General features: G+C 47.5%; 1 protein-coding gene across 4 annotated transcripts in view; it reads right to left on the bottom strand.

Moving 5' to 3' along the window:
- Positions 1-17,886, bottom strand: part of SLC16A5 (solute carrier family 16 member 5) — a 22,380-nt gene that overhangs the window by 4,279 nt on the left and 215 nt on the right. The window contains exons 1-4 of one of the 4 annotated variants that reach the window (XM_014517238.2): positions 14,781-15,020; positions 13,046-13,290; positions 3,445-3,588; positions 1,162-2,010 (exon numbers count right to left, since the gene is read on the bottom strand). In XM_014517238.2, the coding sequence (XP_014372724.1) occupies positions 1,162-2,010; positions 3,445-3,588; positions 13,046-13,262 (1,210 nt within the window). In that variant the 5' untranslated portion in view covers positions 13,263-13,290; positions 14,781-15,020. Of the gene's footprint in view, positions 1-1,161; positions 2,011-3,444; positions 3,589-13,045; positions 13,575-14,780; positions 15,021-17,886 lie in introns of those variants that run through there. The other 3 variants (XM_014517239.2, XM_025197508.1, XM_006018348.3) reach the window with 3 other exon arrangements.

The raw sequence follows: 17,886 nt of genomic DNA, 5'->3' as shown, positions 1-17,886 counted from the left end.
TGTTTTTGCAGAATTTGGTAACAGTGCCAATGCTTTGCTCTGCCCTAGCACCTGCCATCAGAAGATTTCAAAGTGTTTGACACACATGAATGACTTTCCTTCTGGAACTCCCCGGCAGGTTAGTGTATGGAGGAAGTGTGGCCATTACATTAGAATGGCCCTGGTCTCAGCAAGCCTATCCTGGAAGACTGTGCCTCTGTTACGCAGCAGGAGCTGCATGTGTTTTGCCATTATAGCATAGTCCCTGTGACAAAAGCACCTTAAGAAGGCTCTGAAGTAGCAGGGCAGCATTTGATCAGTGTGAGGTAGCCTGCTAGACCCTCACCAGTGCTCATTCAGCTCCTACTGTGTCAGGGACTCAGATCCTCAGCCTGAGATTCACATTCAGTGCCAGTTTCCTGTCTCTTAGTTACTTGTTGCATTGCTTGCTGTTGCACTGCAATGTTACTTCATGCAGGGACAGCAGAGATATTAACAGGACACCCAGTGGGGTTCAAGGTGAACTGCATCTGGCTGAAGGGATGGGGCAAATGGCAATCCTAGCTTCCTTTCCTTCCCCAAGAGAAAATAGTATTAATTCATGGGGCCAACAACAGGGAGAGACAGAAGTGGCTGCAAACGCCTAAGCAGCCACGTTCCTCTTCCTACTGTAGGTGTCCTGCACAGCACAGAACCTACTACACTTCTGGTCCTGCTTTGAGCAGGGGGTTCGACTAGATGACTGCCTGAGGTCTCTTCCAACCCTCATTTTCTATGATTCTGTGATCAGGCTGTCCTGTGTCTGGACTGCATGCTAAGAAGCCTCCAGGGACAGGTAGAGAATGGTGCAGTCAGCGAAGTGGTAAGAGATCCTGTCCTGTGAATATTTCTCAGTCTCTGTCTACCAGCCAGTGAAGATCCAAAAACCTGTCACCTGCTTGGATATCGGAGCTGTCTGCCAGTCAGGTTACCTCTCCATGCCCTCTGCTGATTAAAAGGAATCCAACTGCAAGCCCTCCTCTTAGAGACACCAGGGAAGATGAAGCTCCTGTTAATAATGTTCCCTCCCCATGGCCCTGGGGAAATCAGATAATTCCTCCCACCCTCCCTCCACTTTATACTTCCCAAGGTTTGGCTTCAGGGCCCTATCAATCCTCTCTCCAGCCAGCGAACTTTTCTCACCTATAAGTGGTGGCCCAATGAGGATGGTGATGCTCTCCAGGATGGTGAAGAGCCCCAAGGCACTTGAGAACCTGTCCATCTCCACCACATCCATCAGCACCTGGAACACGAGTGCTCCGATGCCACTCATGGACACGCTGTAGATGAGGCAGTAGAGGACGAGCACGGTGAAGTCAGCTGAGATGACGCAGATGAGGTTGCTGAGGCCGTTCAGCAGCACGGCCAGGCTGAACAGGTAGATGCGCCTCCCAGCAAAGATGTTGAGTCCTGAGAGTAGCCCAGCCATGGGGCGCATGAAAATGTTGATGAAGCCAATGATGGAGATGAGGAGGGCAGCCTTGCGCTCCTCCACCCCATTCTGGGTGGCGTAAGGAACCAGGTAGATCAGAGGCAGCACAAAGCCCATCACCATCCAGGTCACACCAATGGTATAAATCTGATAACCCTTGTTTTTGTAGAAGACGTCAAAGGCCAAGTACTTTTGTAGTATCCGGCAGCAAGTAGCAAACCTGCCCTGCTGCGGGGGCTCTGCTGGGTGAGGACCAGCCCCATTGGATAGCTGTGCCCCCTCTGTTGTCTCCTCTGGCACTTGTCTAGGGCTAGGAGATTTGTGCTGGACTGGCCTCATGATGGCTCCACAGACGCAACAGTTCAACTGCACCCCCCCAAAGATAAGGAAAGTGTTTCTCCAGCCCATCTCGTCCAGCAAGTACTGGGAAATCAAGGGCCACAGTGTGAGGCCAATGGAAACACCAGTAGATGCTACAGCATTGGCCAGGGCCCGCCGACGCACAAAGTAGTATCCCAGCACGGTCACTCCTGCTTGGAAGCTGAAACATGATCCCAGGCCTTGAAAAAAAGAGAGAAAACAATAGCAACGTTTTAGGTTTCCAAAGCACCTTTCTGCCTGAAGGATCATTAGCCTCGACCGTGCCCACAAATTACCTCAGCCACCACTCTGTAACAGTGTGCACAAGTGAACAGTTTTTAGTAGCTCGGCACAGCATAACACGTGATATAAAAAGCAGTATCTTGCATGGAGCTTCAGGCAATTTTAGGTGAGCTGGATGCTCTTATCCAAGTTGAAAGTTGTCCCAAAACCCCTGATCTTGACAAAATGGTACCAGGATAATTAATTACCCCCATGATAGAGATTTGCCTTCATTAATTCATTTTACCAACTTAGAGAATGGAATATTTCCTGCTGATGGGTTTCCTGTGCTGTTGCGGTGATCATCAGCTTTGACCCTGCTTTAGCTTCAGCAGCTGATAAAGTGAGCTACAGCCTACGAAAGCTTGTATTATATAGATACCTACTTTAGTTAGTCTATAAGGCACAAATCTACTGCACCTTGTACTTGACTTCAGACTAGTACATCTCCCTGCTTTGCTCGCAAAGATCCAGTGAGACTGAGTCCCAGGGTGACCTGACCACAGAAATTCATGACTGTGCTACAAAAAGAGGGAGAGTCCCTTAATGGACACATAACAGAAATATTCAGGGCAGTGGTTCTCAACCTTTTTAGACTTGAGAGCTCTCCGTAACTTTTGAGGATTAAGTGGCACTCCATTTCAGAAACTAATGTATTTAGTACAGTGCTTGCCTCCTTGCAGAGGGGCTGGATAAGGGGGGCAGGAGAGCAGTCAGGCAGGGACAAGCCTGACCCTGAGCTTATCCCCTCACACATCAGGCACCCCCATGATACCCCCCCCACAAGTGGTTGAGAATCACTGGGGGGTGGTGGGGGGAGTTTCAATATCATTTTGGTCAAAACCACCACATTTTGGTAGAAAAAGGGTGTGTTCTGACTTCTCTGAATAGGGAGGGGTGAGCTATGAACACATAGGACCCACATGGATGTTTTCCCAGTGCACCACATTGCAGCTTTGGAGAAATTAAGGTCAGAAAAATCATCCCCCTTATATGACCTTCCCCCTCCTCAAAACCAGAAAACCACCCAGCTTCTAAAAATGGTAGTATCTTTGTTCATCATCTCTCCCCTGTAGAGACGTGTATCCTTGTGGGGAACTGTGGAAGAAGCGGTTTCCAATGAGCCTAGCTGAATAGTACGTGCCATAAGCAAGTGCAAGAGGCTGCTGGCTATTCAGCCCGTTAATCCTACCAATTTATGTGTATTGTGATCAGTCCTGTTTGCTGGATGAGGGAAAGACCCAAACATTCAGCCTGGGCTCTGCTCCTTCTACACCGCTCCCCAATACTTTCAACACCCAAATCCCAACAAGGGCAGTAACTGAGGCCTCATGTCCTAACTTAGCACTCACCCGTGATAAAGCCGGCTGTTATGTAGAGCTGGCTGATGGACTTAGAGAAAGAGCTGGTCACCATGCCCACTCCACTGAGCAGACCTCCCAGCATCACCGTGAGCCTGCAGCCAAATCGCTCGACCAGGACACTGCAGAGAGGGCCTGAAAAGCAAGTGAACAAGAGTCCAGAGATAAATTCAAGATGGAAAAACGATTCTGCATTGGGTTTCAGCCCCCAGAGCCTGTAGAGACCTGGATTCTTTGGTCATTCCTGGCATGCAGCATGACTCGCTTGAGAATTCCCTTATGATCCTCCCAGTTCCTACAGCAATTTGGCGGAGGAACAAGGAATAGAAACCAGCACTCCTGACCCTCCCATGCTCTTGCTCAATTTGTGTTAGTCAAGACAAAGGCTCCCTAGATCTAATTATCTACTGGCTTTTAGGTAGGACAAGTATAACAAATGGATTGCCATGCTTCCTTGCAGAGGATTCTGGGAGCTCTGCATGAAGACAGAGGAGCAATCACGAAGGGAACTGTAAGCCGATGACGTACAAATTCTGGGCATGTTCTTGAAGAGAAGAACATGACCTGGATTTCTGTGGTCCTGGGGAACACATTCAGTGCAGAGCTCTCACTCCAGTGACATGTCTCTAGGAAGAAGGATACAGCAGAAACACGTGCACTGTGCGGTGACAGTGTAAGTGCTCCACATTAAATTCTTGCCAGCATCTCTCAAGTGCTCTCCAGTTGGGTGATGGGTTCACCCCCTAAGTCAAGAGTGCTGCAGGGCTCCAACACCTCAGTGATGCTCCAACAGTCCTGGTATGAACAAAGAAGGTAAGAAGGGGAGACAATAGTGGAAAGAAGCAGTTAAGAAAAAAAACAAAGAGAAAAAACAGATCGAAGAAAAATAAAGAGAAAATCCAGCCAGCTAAAAACAGCCCTTTTGCAAATAAGGCCCAGCCCCTGGGAACTTCCTACCAACTCCCATGCTGATTTTGGCTGAGGGGTCCTGTTAGTCGAAGCTGGGAGGTGCTGCCTTGGAAGAGCCAGCTCAACCTTCAGGGAGTGCAGGAAAATGTTGTGCCTGGCTATAAACCTGGAGATGGACTCAGACCACCACAGCAGGTGCTGGACTGGGATAAAGAAGAAGGAGGTGTTTATTCCAGCTCTGATGCAGAATTCTTCTGTGACTCTGGCAAGTCACATGCCTGCAAGAGGGACAGGGATAATTCCTGCTCTCAGGGGCTTGGCATGGGTTAGTTCATTAATGTGGGAGAAGTGCTGATCAGGGCCTTGCCAAAGCTTAAATACAGGAAGAGTCTGAAGTTGGGTCCAAATTTTGCCCCCTTGGGTTTAGATCCAATTCAAAGATTATAGCAACTGGTCAGAGGATTCCTAGGCTGAATCTAATGATTCTTCCCATCCAGATCTTGGATTCCCACCTTCAGAAATAGCCCCTTTTCCTCCCTCCCTCCCCACCTCATTCAGAGTCAGCTTCAGAGCTCATGCTTGGGGGCATGCCCCCATCTGTGCTTTGCTGATAGAGCCTAAACTTGACCACTTCGTTTGAGTTTCTCCTATTCATGTAGGTGATGCCATAGCCCTGAATCTCCACTGCTATCGTTAAGGGTGAGTCCAGCGCTCTCTGACTCTAAGACTCAACTTGGAGATGGAAAGATGGAAAAGCGTTCTGAGGTCTCAGCCTTTCCCAGTAAAGCAACAGAGCACCTTAAGTGTCAGGAGCACCGGGACGGACAATATTCCCATGGGGATGAGAGCCCTTTGAAAGGAGGACAGACCCAGCCCAAAGCAAGGCAAGAATGGGAGAAAGATGACAAGTGCCCTTGAAGAGGGTGATTTAGAAAAAGACCGATGGGCTCGTTCTGCTCCATGTTAGAACAAAATCGAACCTCTGCAGTCCCCAGTATCCAACCTGTGATGTGTGCAGTTGTCCAGCTGCCCACCCCTTCACCTGCCTTGGAATCTAATAACAATGCCAAGTTAATGCCAAGTTACAGCTCTTTATGCCTGCCAATCCCCGTGCATTTGACAAGTTTAGAATAGCTGCTTGCCAGAGAAGGAGGTCATCCAAGCCAATGACTGAACCCAGCACTCCTGTACCTAGCCTACGCATCATCAGTGCAGCCCACAGCAACTAATGCTTCACCTGTCTCAGAGGCCAAATTTGCCGTTACTCTCAAATGGGATATTGGGGTTTGCTGTTTGCACTGCTGGTGGGTTCTGCTAGCAAATTCCATCCAGCAAAACAATGTCCAAGCGTGTATGGACGTGTGCATCTCTGTTTAGTTATTTATGAAAATTTATGCTGCCAGGCTATAGCCCACAGGCTGCTAGCAAACTGCTAATATGTTGATATTGCTAATTATAGGGCACTTCTCTTTGGGGCAGGGCAGGGCAGGACAGGACAGCCCTGAAATGCTGAGGGAGGAACAGGCTCTTCTGTTTCAAAGGCCTGGAGTCCATTGGGAGGGGGACAGAAATAAAAGTTTCCCTTTTCTGAAGAGGAGGTTGAGGGTTTTTTTAAATTTAGCATTGCATAAGCCACTGCAAAATGCTCATGGACATCCGCAACTGATCAGAGTGGGAAAATAACCGGCAGCAAATTTTTTATCCTAAAAACAATGTGCTGGTTGAAACAAAATCCATACTAGTCAAGCAAGCAGCTGAATTTGATTAACATGAAGGCTGCAGCTGCCTTGTATTTTGATCTGCACGAGAGATTTCACCTGTTTAGAGCTTTTGAAAAAGTAATTGGTAGGTTCAGCAAAGTGGTGGCCAGAATGATTTTCCCTCCCACAGAAGGAACTACAGGCTGCTGGAGCAGTGCTGCAAGCCCCAGAAGCTAAAACAAAGCCATGAGACTTCTCTCTAAAGAATAAATATTTGGTTCTTTTTAAAACGTTTCGTAGCTTTTGAGCTTTCTGGGCATGCTTCATGTTCTCAAGCTGTTCCCTACAACCCTCAGGACTTAAAAAACTTAAAAAAAAACAAAGAAGAAGAAAGCTGAGATTCAGTTTTCTTAAAGCCCCACCCTGAAATCTCAGCTCTCATGTACTTAAAGTAAGGTGAGTTTTTTGGGGTTTTTTTTTTCTTTGGTCATAAACTTACAAGAGTTGACAACATTAGTAAAATCTGAGGGTCTAATGCTGTTCTCATCTACACAGGGGCAAAGCTGGATGATTCTGATGAAGTGAATGGACTGGCTCCAGCCCTACAGCTATATGAGGACAAAATGCAGTGCAGAGAGAGTTCTGCTTGACTCAACATCTTGGAAGAAGGAATCTGCTCAGGCTGAGTTTCCAAGATCAGGGACAACATGGGATCTCTCAAGTGATGCTCCTCATGCTTGTCTTATCTACTGAACTCTTAGAACAGTGGTTCTCAAACTTTGTAGACCCAAATTAGCCCTTGTTAGACTCAAGGCCCCCCCTGGGAAAATGCTAGCTCTTAGTTTTTAGTTTGTTTTTTGACAACAAAAAAATACTAGAGCAAGTCTTGTTGCAAAGAACTCAAAAAACCCCTAACAGGTCAGAATGTTGTTGACACTGCAGATTCCTATTTGATATCTCTGGATTTATCTTGTGAATCATATTTGCAAACCTAACAGTGCTAGCATTGCATGGCATGCTGTGGCACGCTTAAAAGGACTTCAAGGCACCCCAGGATGTCACAGCACCCTGGTTGAGAACCACTGTCTTAGAAACTTCCTCAGTGCCATTGGTGTTAGAGAGACTCGGTGTGCTGGTAAACGTGGATCTGTCTGTTCAGGTGTACTCTGTTATGAAATTTGTGGAATACTTTGCTGCTTGCCTTTACCAGTTTCTAGAGAGCTCTGCTGAGAGTTATATATGCTGCTGGAGGCTTTGTTGATGTTTTAGAAGCCCTATTCCACTTCCAAAGCTGAACTGACAGATTTCAAAGCCTCAGCCAGCATATATTTAAATCCTGCCAGTCATGGTGAAAAGACTATCAAAAAGGCAGATCTCGCAGCCTGTTCTGAGATTTGTCAGGCTTCAGATCTGTCTAATTTCCTCCTGTAACCCCCCTCCCTCCACCCTTGACTGAGAGGACCATCAATTTGCTTCTCTCCCATTTTATCCTACGTTGTCCCAAAACAGGACCGCCGTTTTGTCAGGTCGTGTGGATGGTCCTCCAGCCTGCTGAAGGCTCTGCAGAAGGTGGCCTTGTATAGGTACCAGAAATGGAGTAGGAGCCATGGAAGATGCGAAGTACAGTAGTGATGAGCCCATGCTACACCAGCTGTCCTCCTGCTTTCATCCAGCTGATGGTTCCTCAGAGAGACTTTCTGTTACTGATGCAATCTGAATGTGCTGCGTGCCACCTGGGAACTCCTGCCCTGTGCAATAAATACTGAAAGTGCATTTGCCAATCTGCTAAATGGGGAACAACTAGCCATGAGCAACAGGTCCCAAGAACCGATTATGAGGGAAGCACTAACTTCACTCAGCTCTCTTTTTGCACAAGTAACCTTTGCAAAATCACTGATGATGACAAGGTCTGTCTAGAAAGTGGAACTTTTCCATTGGTTCCCTCTTCAATTTGTTTCCTCCATTTGCTGGAAATGGTCACAGCTTGATTTCCTCCCCCTTCCCCTTCCTTCCCTGCCCCTATCCTTTACTTCCTTGAGTTAAGTGTCATAACAAGGGAGGGAGAAAAACAAAATAATTTAAGCCTGGTTCTTTTTGCCCTGAATTTTGTATGGGTTCTGCTTTGTGGGTCAGCCATGTCTACTGCTTTGTGCCAGAATCTGTGAGCAAGAATGTGTCACTCCGCATTTTGGCAGCTTGAACACTGAGACACAAATTTGCAGAGTAGACACATCTGGCTTGGAATTGGCTGGTTATGCCCTGTCCCATCACATGTCCTTCTGCTACTGTTCTGATGGTCAATTTAATAACTGCCATGCTGTTCTTTCCCTCTCCATTTTATGGCTTCCTGATCAGTTTAATGGCCTTCTTCCCTTGACCCTGAACTATGGTGCTGAGGTGTCAGGAAATGGCTGTTTCCTTTAGGAAAATGAGAGTGATAATATAGCTATCTAAATGCTGTTGGATGCTACCTGTTTGGATGGCTCAGGACAGCAGTGTGCCTGGCCTAAGAAAGTCTCTCAAGACAGTGGGCCCTAATAAACTCTTTTCTACTGATAGCAGGAGGTGCTGTGTGTGCCTGTGGTTGGAGGACAGCATATTGGACACCATGAACTAAGTTTTTAAAAGTTAGGCACTGGTTCTGGGTGCTTAACTAGAGATGGATTGAGGCTTCCAGCCTCTCTGTCTTGAGTCAAGCATCCAGAATCTCCTGCTTATTTTGGAATATTCGAGTTTGGATCCACAGATCCTCAATCTGTGGAGAGAAGTGCGCTCTGGGTGGTGGAGCCCGGGTGCTGGGTTCAATATTTCTGCAGAGCTTTCATAGGGATCTCTCTACATTCAGCATAGTTCCACCTGTGATTTTTTTTTTTCTGCCTTATATTTCTGGACTTGCTGCAACCTCGGTCTCCCCTGGCTGTCAGCCATCCACCTTGGCCTATTCAGGAGATAACCATTGGTGAATGAGGGTTTCCCCATGCAACCTTGGCATGAGCATGACTCGGTGTTTTTTTTTTCTTCGAAGTGTCACCTTTCACTGGTGCTAGGGCATACAGAGCTGACGGAACAATTCAGGTGTTCAGCCCCAGGCAGCACACTGTGGCCCTTTCCCCTAGTGCCAGCTCATACTGTGACCTTTTTATAGAACAAGCAGAGGGAACATGCAGAGAGGGTGTTGCAAGGCACAGCCCATTTAAATGGGTGCTTTAGAGCTGGCTGGATATTTTTCCTTCTTCCATCCCCATAAATATCATGAAATCAAAGGGAGCTTTTGAAGGGCTGTCGCCTGGGAGTTGGGCAGACACTGGGGTGGAGAGACAAGGCACACAAAGCCTCCTATTCTGACCCGCGTGCTCTGGTTGCAGAGATGGGGCAAACACTGATATGTCTGGACTCCCCAGAGATGCTCTGGTGGGCTGCAGCTACCAGGGGGAGCTCCACCAAGGAAGGGTTTGGCACTGCTTGATGGTGTGATGCCACTGGAGACCTCCACCCCCCTCTGCTATCTGGAGTCCTTCCAGCCTTTTTACTGAAGTAGCAGAGCTGCTCACATTCATTAATGTCACAGACCCACAGCAGAAGCTTTTCTAAGAGAAGTCCGAAGGGTGGGACATCCTTTCCCCGTTGGAAAGAGGGCTTTTCTAACTACTGCTGAATCCCAGCGTCTAGAAGTGAGTGATGGATAAATCCTACTGAGAGCCCTGAAAGAGACTCCCTCCCTCATTCCACTCTCTGCCTTGCGGATCCTTCCCGAGCTCTTTGTTTATCCTGACTCCTGCCACTGCTTTCTCCTGGGAACTGAGCAATCCTTATGCTAGCTTATTGTTGGGAAATTTTTCCCAATGCCCAGCCTACATTATTCCCTTACTCGGCTTCATCCCATTATTTAATCGTTTAGCCATGACTCAGCTTAACTGTTTTTCCTCCTCTTGGCTGAGTTATGTAATAACCATTTTTTTTCTTTTTTTTAGCCAAGACCAATGCAGAAGGAGCTGAGCGTACCCAGGGTTTGACGCCCATGGAGCTTACACCAAAAAGTACGTGACTGTAGGAAATTCTTATAGCATTCTTTTACAGGTCAATCTCCCTACCCTTGCCTATTCTTATAACCTCTTCTTACAGGTCCATCCCCCCACTCCATACTCTTCTGGAGCACTGTTGCACCCAAAGATAACATTAAGCAGTTATGTTTTGCTCTTGTATCCTTACCATGAGTATAACTAAATGAGTCCCTTTTGGGGATCTGAACTTTTCAAAGCTTCTCTGTGCTTTTCTGTTTTCCTGTGTTACTAAACACCTGAGGGCAATTCTGTGTGTTGTTGTAGGATACTCTTCAACTACATAAAACAGTTAAATGCTGAATAAAGTCCGATGTGCCCTTGGAATACTAAAGAGATCATAAATACTTAAGCTTTGCTCTTGTTGCTAGCAAGGTGCAACCAGAAGCTTGTGAGGGAAGAATGACATGTGGGAGCATTTGCAAGGCTTATATACCAGTAGTTTTATATACCAGTTGTTTCAGTTTATCTATGTAATGCATTGAGTGTGCTCACATAGGTACATATAGATACATGCATGCATGTCTGTCACTAATGACATAGTGTGTGTACATACTCACTGTGTTCCATATGTGTGTATTAATAGGGTAGTGTACTACTCTTCATTGTATTATAATGGATAAAAGTCTGCTCAGTACATCATGGCACAGATAAAAAGACACAATCTTTTTATCTGTGAAAAGAACAAATGGACTGGGGTTGGAGGAAGGCAGGGAGAGGTCACAGTGATAAGATAAGGTTGTCACTTGGTGAAGACCTGTGAGCAGCACAATGAGAAGGGTTTAAAGTGCAATTATATATATATGCAAAAACAACAAAACAATAATCATTGTCATGGTTGCCTTCTTTCCTGTGTATATCCTGTTAGAAGTGAGTCTCTGGGAGGGATTTAAAGGTGAGAGAACAAAAAACCTGATCCAGGTGTCTAATTCCCATTGACTTTAAGAGTATTAGGTACCTAAATCCCTTGCCTCTGGGCCTTAATGTCTATGAAGGCTCCCTAATATATAGCACACTGCTCCTGACAAAGAGAAGAGACTGGGCCTGGGTGTGCAAGGGGAGTAGCATGCATGTTCTAAATCCTGCTTTGTTACTGACACCAGGCAAGTTGCTTAGTTCCTTAATGTCCGTTTCCCCACTGGTGAAAGGCAGCTCCTGGTACTTCTTCCTCTATCTCCCACAGGGGCCCTGATGATTAATTAGTTAGTGACCGCTGAATTCTCCGATCATGTAAAGTGCCCTCTTGAGACTCTACCTTATTAATCTTTCATAGCTCCCTTTTGGCTGTGGCGCCAGACTCTCCCTCTGATCCAGGGATCATGTGCTGATTCCTATGCTCCTGGCACAGGTGGGGAATGTGGGTTTTAGTGTCCCTAAGAAGGCAATTAATTCTGGAGTCAGTAGTTACAAAAGTCACTGACTAGCAAGTGTTGTAGACTGAGTCATCTCTGCAGCAGAGACACCCACCTGATGACTGTTTTGGAGGGGCAGGTGCCCACAGCATTGCACCTCTTCCAGTAAGAACCACAGAAAGGATGCTCTGGCACTTGGTGCTAGTGCCAAGGCGAAGTCAGTGCCTCAGCTGGAAGAACAGAGTTCAGGGACCCAGGAAACTGCTGGGCTGGGAGCTCTGTTGAAGCAGAGAAGCAGATGGCTTGGTCCAAGGGGCATGTAGAGCCCAAGGAGCCACTAAATGTCTAAATGGTTTAACTATCACAACAGGCCAGTTGGCTAAAGAATGGAGAGCGCTAGCTCCACAGTGTCAAGTACCACCTAGTACTCATATTCTTAAAATAAAGTTGGATTCATCTCTGGTGCCTTCCAGCTTCCCCTGGCACATATGAAGGCACTGGATGCCCAGCAGTGGAAAGTGTGCCAGGTGGTGTTGGCATAAGATGGTCACAACCTCTGTTCCACCGGGAGTCCCCACAGGCCACAAGGGCAACCTCAGAAGGGATGGTATTAGTTGTGAAGGCACCTCCAGTAAGCACATCCCACCTGCTCTACTGGTGAGGTGTGATAGAACAGCAGAAACTAAAGCAGTCATCACTTAGAGAGGACCCCATTTCTCCTCTCACAGGCAAATCATTCCTCCATCCTCAGAAAGTAATTCTCCTTCCACCTCCTGTTCCCAGCAGAGATAAATCTGGCCCGCACTGCATAGCACAGCTTGGCTAGTAGATTCCTGAGAAACAAATTCCCTGTCCACACTGGCCAGGGATACTGTGTAGGTGGGAAGTACTTCTCTGAACACGGTCTTCTCCATCTCTGGGCACTGAGCTACATTGACTTCTGTCCTTATTTAACTGACAGCTGCTTGTCAGCTGCTTTTAATCCAGTTGATTTGTATTTGGGGATCTCTCTGGAGATAGCAAAAGCCTCGTAGTATCTTGTACACCATGGAAGGCAGAGTATGGTGTGGTACGGGCAGAGAGACATGCTCTAAATGGGCACAGAGAGGGAAGGGGCAGTCTGAGGGTAGAAGTATCAGATGCACTAGCCAAGGAACTGTTGTGCAAAAGGCAGTGTATTTTGGCTGTTCTGGAGAAGACAGGTGAGAAAGGGAGTCAGCATCTTAAGCCTCTCTCCCTGCCAATGTGCCTCCAGCACAATCTAGACAGTTGAGAAAGGAGTTCAGTCTCCATGTCCCAATCAACCTTTGCAACTGCCACCAAAGGCTGATTGTGGTGGTGGACCTGGTCAGAGACACCCTGGGCTCATTTCATGGGTGCTACCAAAGGAAAAGCTTTTGGTCACAAGCAGCCTGAATCCAGATTCATGCCTGGGCTGTATCCCCTTTCCAGTCCCCTGTGACATTTGGTTCCCAGCCTGGAGCTACTGTAATACATGTTCATTAGTTAATGACCCCCTGCCCAGTGCCTTCAACAGGAGAAGATGAAAGTAGCTGCTTGGTATCTTACTTACCTCCTGCATGTAACAGTGCTGTCATGATGGATGGGAACCACGATGTCTCGCTGTTGGTGGCTTGGAACTCATGCTGCAGGTCAGTGAAAAAGACCCCGACGCAAGAGGGGAAGCCCAGTGTTAGCCCCTGAACCAGCACAGTGGCCAGCAGAACCATCCAGGCCCATCCTTGGTCCTGTGCCTTGGAAGTCCCATGCACTGCTCCCCCTCCGGACATGTCTGCTTTTACCTTCTGCCAAGCTGACCTGTCAAAGAAAAAAGCCCAGCTATTGTACAGCTCCTGGTAGGATGCAGGGCTATTCACAGCAGAGCTGCCTTCACTCTGGGCTCAGGAGAGCTGCTACCTTCTACAACCAAGGCTGTTTGTTCTACGTGTTTCACAACAACTTCCTCTCTTTACAGACTCCTGGCACCAGCCTCCTTGGGAAAGTGCTGCCTTCCCCTTTTATTTCGCAAGGCTCTGCACGTGGCCAGGTACAGAAGTGGCTCCACCTCCGTGAGGTATGAATTGCCCTTGCCGGCTCCCTCCCATCGCTTGTTTTCCCTTCTACCCTCGGCAGTCAGAGTCCCCTTACCGGGTGGGAGCTAAGGTCACAGAATCCTCTTGCGGAGGAGGGAACCAAAATTATGCAAACGCCAAAAGTAATAGAAAACATACAGAGCTCTACTGAGTAGGGCAAGCTAGCTATACTAGGAAGCTTTATGCAAATCCTCTTTGCCAGCTATTTTAGGCACCTCCCTGTTCTTCTCACTTTCCTGTTTAAGCCTTAAAGGCAAACCTGGGTTAGCTCCCAGGGTCCATCTCTTGGGGGCCAGTAGAATGAAACAGTAGGGAGTAGGATTGCCAACTCTGATTGACGCTATTCCGGGAGAGTTTAATAGGATATTTTAAGAAAATTAAATTAATCATCATGTTGGGGGAAACAAAAAATCTCCCGGATTGCTTTCAGTAGTCACCAGGAGATGGATGGCTGGGAGTCTCCCCGAATCGGCAATCTGGGAGGGTTGGCAACCCTAATAGGGAGATTCCCCACACCCAGGTCACTCCAATACTTTTCCGTGGCAGCTGGCCAGACTTTGATCTCTGTGACATTTGTAGCACAAGGGAATCCCAACCAGCCTGCACAACAGCCCTTTATACCTGTGAATCCCCAGGCACTGCTCAAAGGAGGGTCACTGTTATAATCCCTGTGCTACAGATGGGGAAACCAAGTTTGACAGAATTTAAATTGTTTATCCCAGGGTCATGCAGTGAGCCATGGGCAAAGGAATAAAGTATAAGTCTCCTGACTCTGGGGCTGGACCACACGGCCCTCTTGCAATGTACGCTGATCTGGCTTGGCTTTTGTTTGAGGTTTTTTTAGGTGACATATTTTTAGCTGTGGAAAGCAACAGTGTGGCTATTACTAACTCTGATGTTGGCTGCCCAATCAATGTCTTAAGAGTCTGTCTCTCAGGGAGAGTTTTATGGGCAATATTTGATTAATTCATTCCTGAAATAATCCAATCAGACTTCATATCTCAAAGTCCAAAACACAGTGGTGTCAAGGAGATAATTTCAAGTCTCCAGCTGGCACTCTGTAAACTAATAGGATGATAAATAAGCATGCATGTGTGATGTAGGCAAGCTCATTCCCCTATGACTAAGCATTTAATGTAGCAAATAAAAAAGCCCTGATCAAAGCTGAGGCCACACAGAGCTGCACAGCACCTATGCAAAACAGCAAGTATTTACCCTGATGTCTTGTGGTCCGAAAGCCTATAAACAGAGGAGGCTGTGGGGATGGGATGATCGGTACAGCTTCGTTTTCTGCGAATGCTTCTGTTCAGTTCATAGCCTGGCCCTTTAGTGTGAGCAAACAGCTCTGAACTTTCTGGCTCAGGACTGTCTTCAGCACAAAGAGCCTCATATGCAGCAGCATGGAAAATTACAGGCCAATTTGTTTCTGCCCCTAATTGCGCAGCCCAGCGCTTTACTTGTTTCATCCAGCTAACTGCCAAGCCCATGGTGCTGCCCATATGTATTCACTTGCTACTGATGCGCATTTATTCTCCCATTAAGATGCACCTCTGCTTTAGTTATTAACCGCCTTTGCCACCCACGGCATCTCATCACAAGCCAGGTTCTTCTCTTCGGGTGTCTGACTCTCGCATTTGCATTGCCAGGCCTGCTGCCTGAACCAAGATAAATGGGAACAAGTTAATGTTAGTGCCAGCTCACCTGGCTGTACCTCATACAACCTGCAACAGGAAGGATATACTGTGGTACAACGCCTTGTTGGAATTCTCCTCCAGCTAATGGGCCAGGGACAGCTACTAGTACAAACTTTAGGATCAGAGGAATGGTTATCCTGGCACAGCTAGCCCAGTATCTAATAGCTGATAAAGGGAAGTGCAAGCAACCCCTTTAATAGGCAGAGGGATGTTTTCCTGCGCACAGATAAGGCTCATTTTATGCCTCTTCGTTCCCCATACTAGGCTCTTGTCACATCAGCAGCTTAGAGTAAGAGCAGAATCCAGGTTTATTCACGCATCGTGCATGTCATTAAAAGTCCTCCTTGGCGTGAAAGCTTACTGCTCATGAAAGACAATGGGCTGAAATCCTGCCTGCGCCTATAAAACGGAGACCTTTTCTATACACCAATGGTCCTCAACCTTTTCAGATTCGAGGCACTCTTTGATAGACTCGAGGCCTCCCTTGGAAAATGTCAGTTCTTGGTTTTGACTTGTTTTTTTAAAAATTCTGGAGCAATTCTTCTGTTGCAAAGAGCTCAGCAGGGTTTTAACACAATGGCTTCCTGTTTGAAATCTCTGGATTTGTCTTGTGAATCATGTTTGCACACCTTACAGTGTTTATATTGTGTGGCACCCTGCAGTATCTTTGAAAGGATCTTAAGGCACCCCAGAGTGCTATGGTATCCTGTGTCAGACTCGCTGCTATATACTGTCCTTCTAGTGTAGTTCAGAGATAGGATCACTAGCAAGGTTGTTCTGTCTTTGGCCAATCTCTTGCCAATATTGGTGATTATTTTTTGTGTCTCAGATACTTGTCCCAACAAACTGTTTTCTTGATAAGCAGCCATGGGATCAGCCCAGCTGTCCGTCACTGCCATGCTCCAGTCTCACCCATCAGCACCTGGGGAGAACGCTTTGCAAGTGTTCTCATCTGTCTAGTCCATTCCTCAATCTTCCTGCCCTCTTAGCTAGGCTGCAAGATGCACTGTTCACAACTGAAGGGTTGTTTGTCAAGAGAACCGGGGGAGTGGGGTTCAACATGCAACTACTTGCTTTCTTTATAACAAGCAAAAGACTGGAAGGGAGCCACAGACATACGGCTCATCTTCCCTGATGCAGCACGTTCCATTCCCTGATGCAGTGTTGCTATATTTTCCTGTTGCCAATTCCTGCACCCTCCAAGGACTAGCAAACAACTTGCATAAATCATTTTAAAAGTTTGTGGACTCTTCTCAGGAATATTGTGGTTGCAGAAAGAACTTTGCATAAAGACCTGAAAGACGAGCAAATAAGCAACGTCTACAAGGGATCTATTTCTTAGTAAACAGACATACAAATGTGTACCAAGGTCCTTGTGGTACCCCAGCTGGTGAGACTAGTTAAGCAGGATGCAGCACTAATGTGCTCATGCATTTCATTATTAACCAGCTGATTAAACTATTGCTCGTTATGTGCTAGGGCCTGACTGCTCCCATGAACGTCTATGCGAGTTTTGCCACAGACATCAACAGGATCACAAATGAGCCACTGCCACTTGATTTTTACATAGGTTGGAGGAAGCAGGACCTAATAACTGTTGCTCAAGATGGGGCATCAGGATCCTAGACCCTTCTAACTGTGTGGTCTCTCTCTGCCTCAGTTTCCCCATCTGTAAAATGGAGTGAATTCCATATAGCTGCCTTTGTCCTGGTAAACTATTGATGTTAATTGTTAATCACTTGCCCAGGCATTTGACTGGGCATGAAACTCAATTCTCCCCTGGCCAGGAGGTGGGGATTCATGGGGGCCTGTGTAAGCCTCATCAACCCCACCCTGCTAGACCTGCTGAGGTGCTGACCAAGAAGAGTGGATTGCTGCCGTGAGAGGGGGAGCCCGGCTGTAGGTAGGACGCTCAGATAATTCGCTGGCTACCTAAGTCCCCCCTTTGCTGTGGGATGGCTGCCCCTGGGAGATGTGAAGCCTGGTTCTGAATAGAAGAGTGGGGTCCGGTGGAGGACGGACTGGAGAGCCCTATTGTGCAGTCCCTTGTTTCTTCCTGTTTTGGAAACTCTGATGCTCTGGAAAAGGTGGAACTGGCTGGAGCTAGTGGCGACTGACTGGTGGGGGACCGTGAGTCATGTCCTCTCGGGAGAGACTTGCAGCTGACTGTCCTTCCTCCCTGGCACCTGAGACACTTAGAAGGGAAAGCAATTGTCTCATCAAGGAACAAGCGGGGAAGGGTGAGAGACCCTTTGTGGCCTGCCTGAAACCAGGTGGCTGCTCTCCCACCCCGCTCTGAGGACAGAAGGAGGAATCACACTGCTTCTTGCCAACTGCCTGGCATAGGGGGGCCCCTCTGCCCCTGCATGATGAGGCCAGAGGGGGAAAAGACTTGGTGCAAATCAAACTAGACCCTAGCTTGCTCCTGGAGCCTTCTGGTAAGGGCAAGCAAAACTCGGGGGGCATCTGAACCCCAAGCCTCTGGGCTTGGGCCTGCACTAGGATGCCCGCCAAAGGATTTGGGAACATCTGAAGCCCCAGCTGGGGGTAAAGGATGTTTCCCGGCCACTTCTGGTTCTGGACTGACTCTCGGATCTGGAACTGGTTTGGTTGGAAATACGGAACCC

The sequence above is a fragment of the Alligator sinensis genome, unplaced genomic scaffold (genome assembly GCF_000455745.1).
Source record: "Alligator sinensis unplaced genomic scaffold, ASM45574v1 scaffold400_1, whole genome shotgun sequence".
Lineage (NCBI taxonomy): Eukaryota > Metazoa > Chordata > Crocodylia > Alligatoridae > Alligator > Alligator sinensis.
Note: the sequence above shows the minus strand (reverse complement) of the source record. Positions and strands in the feature narration are given on the sequence as shown.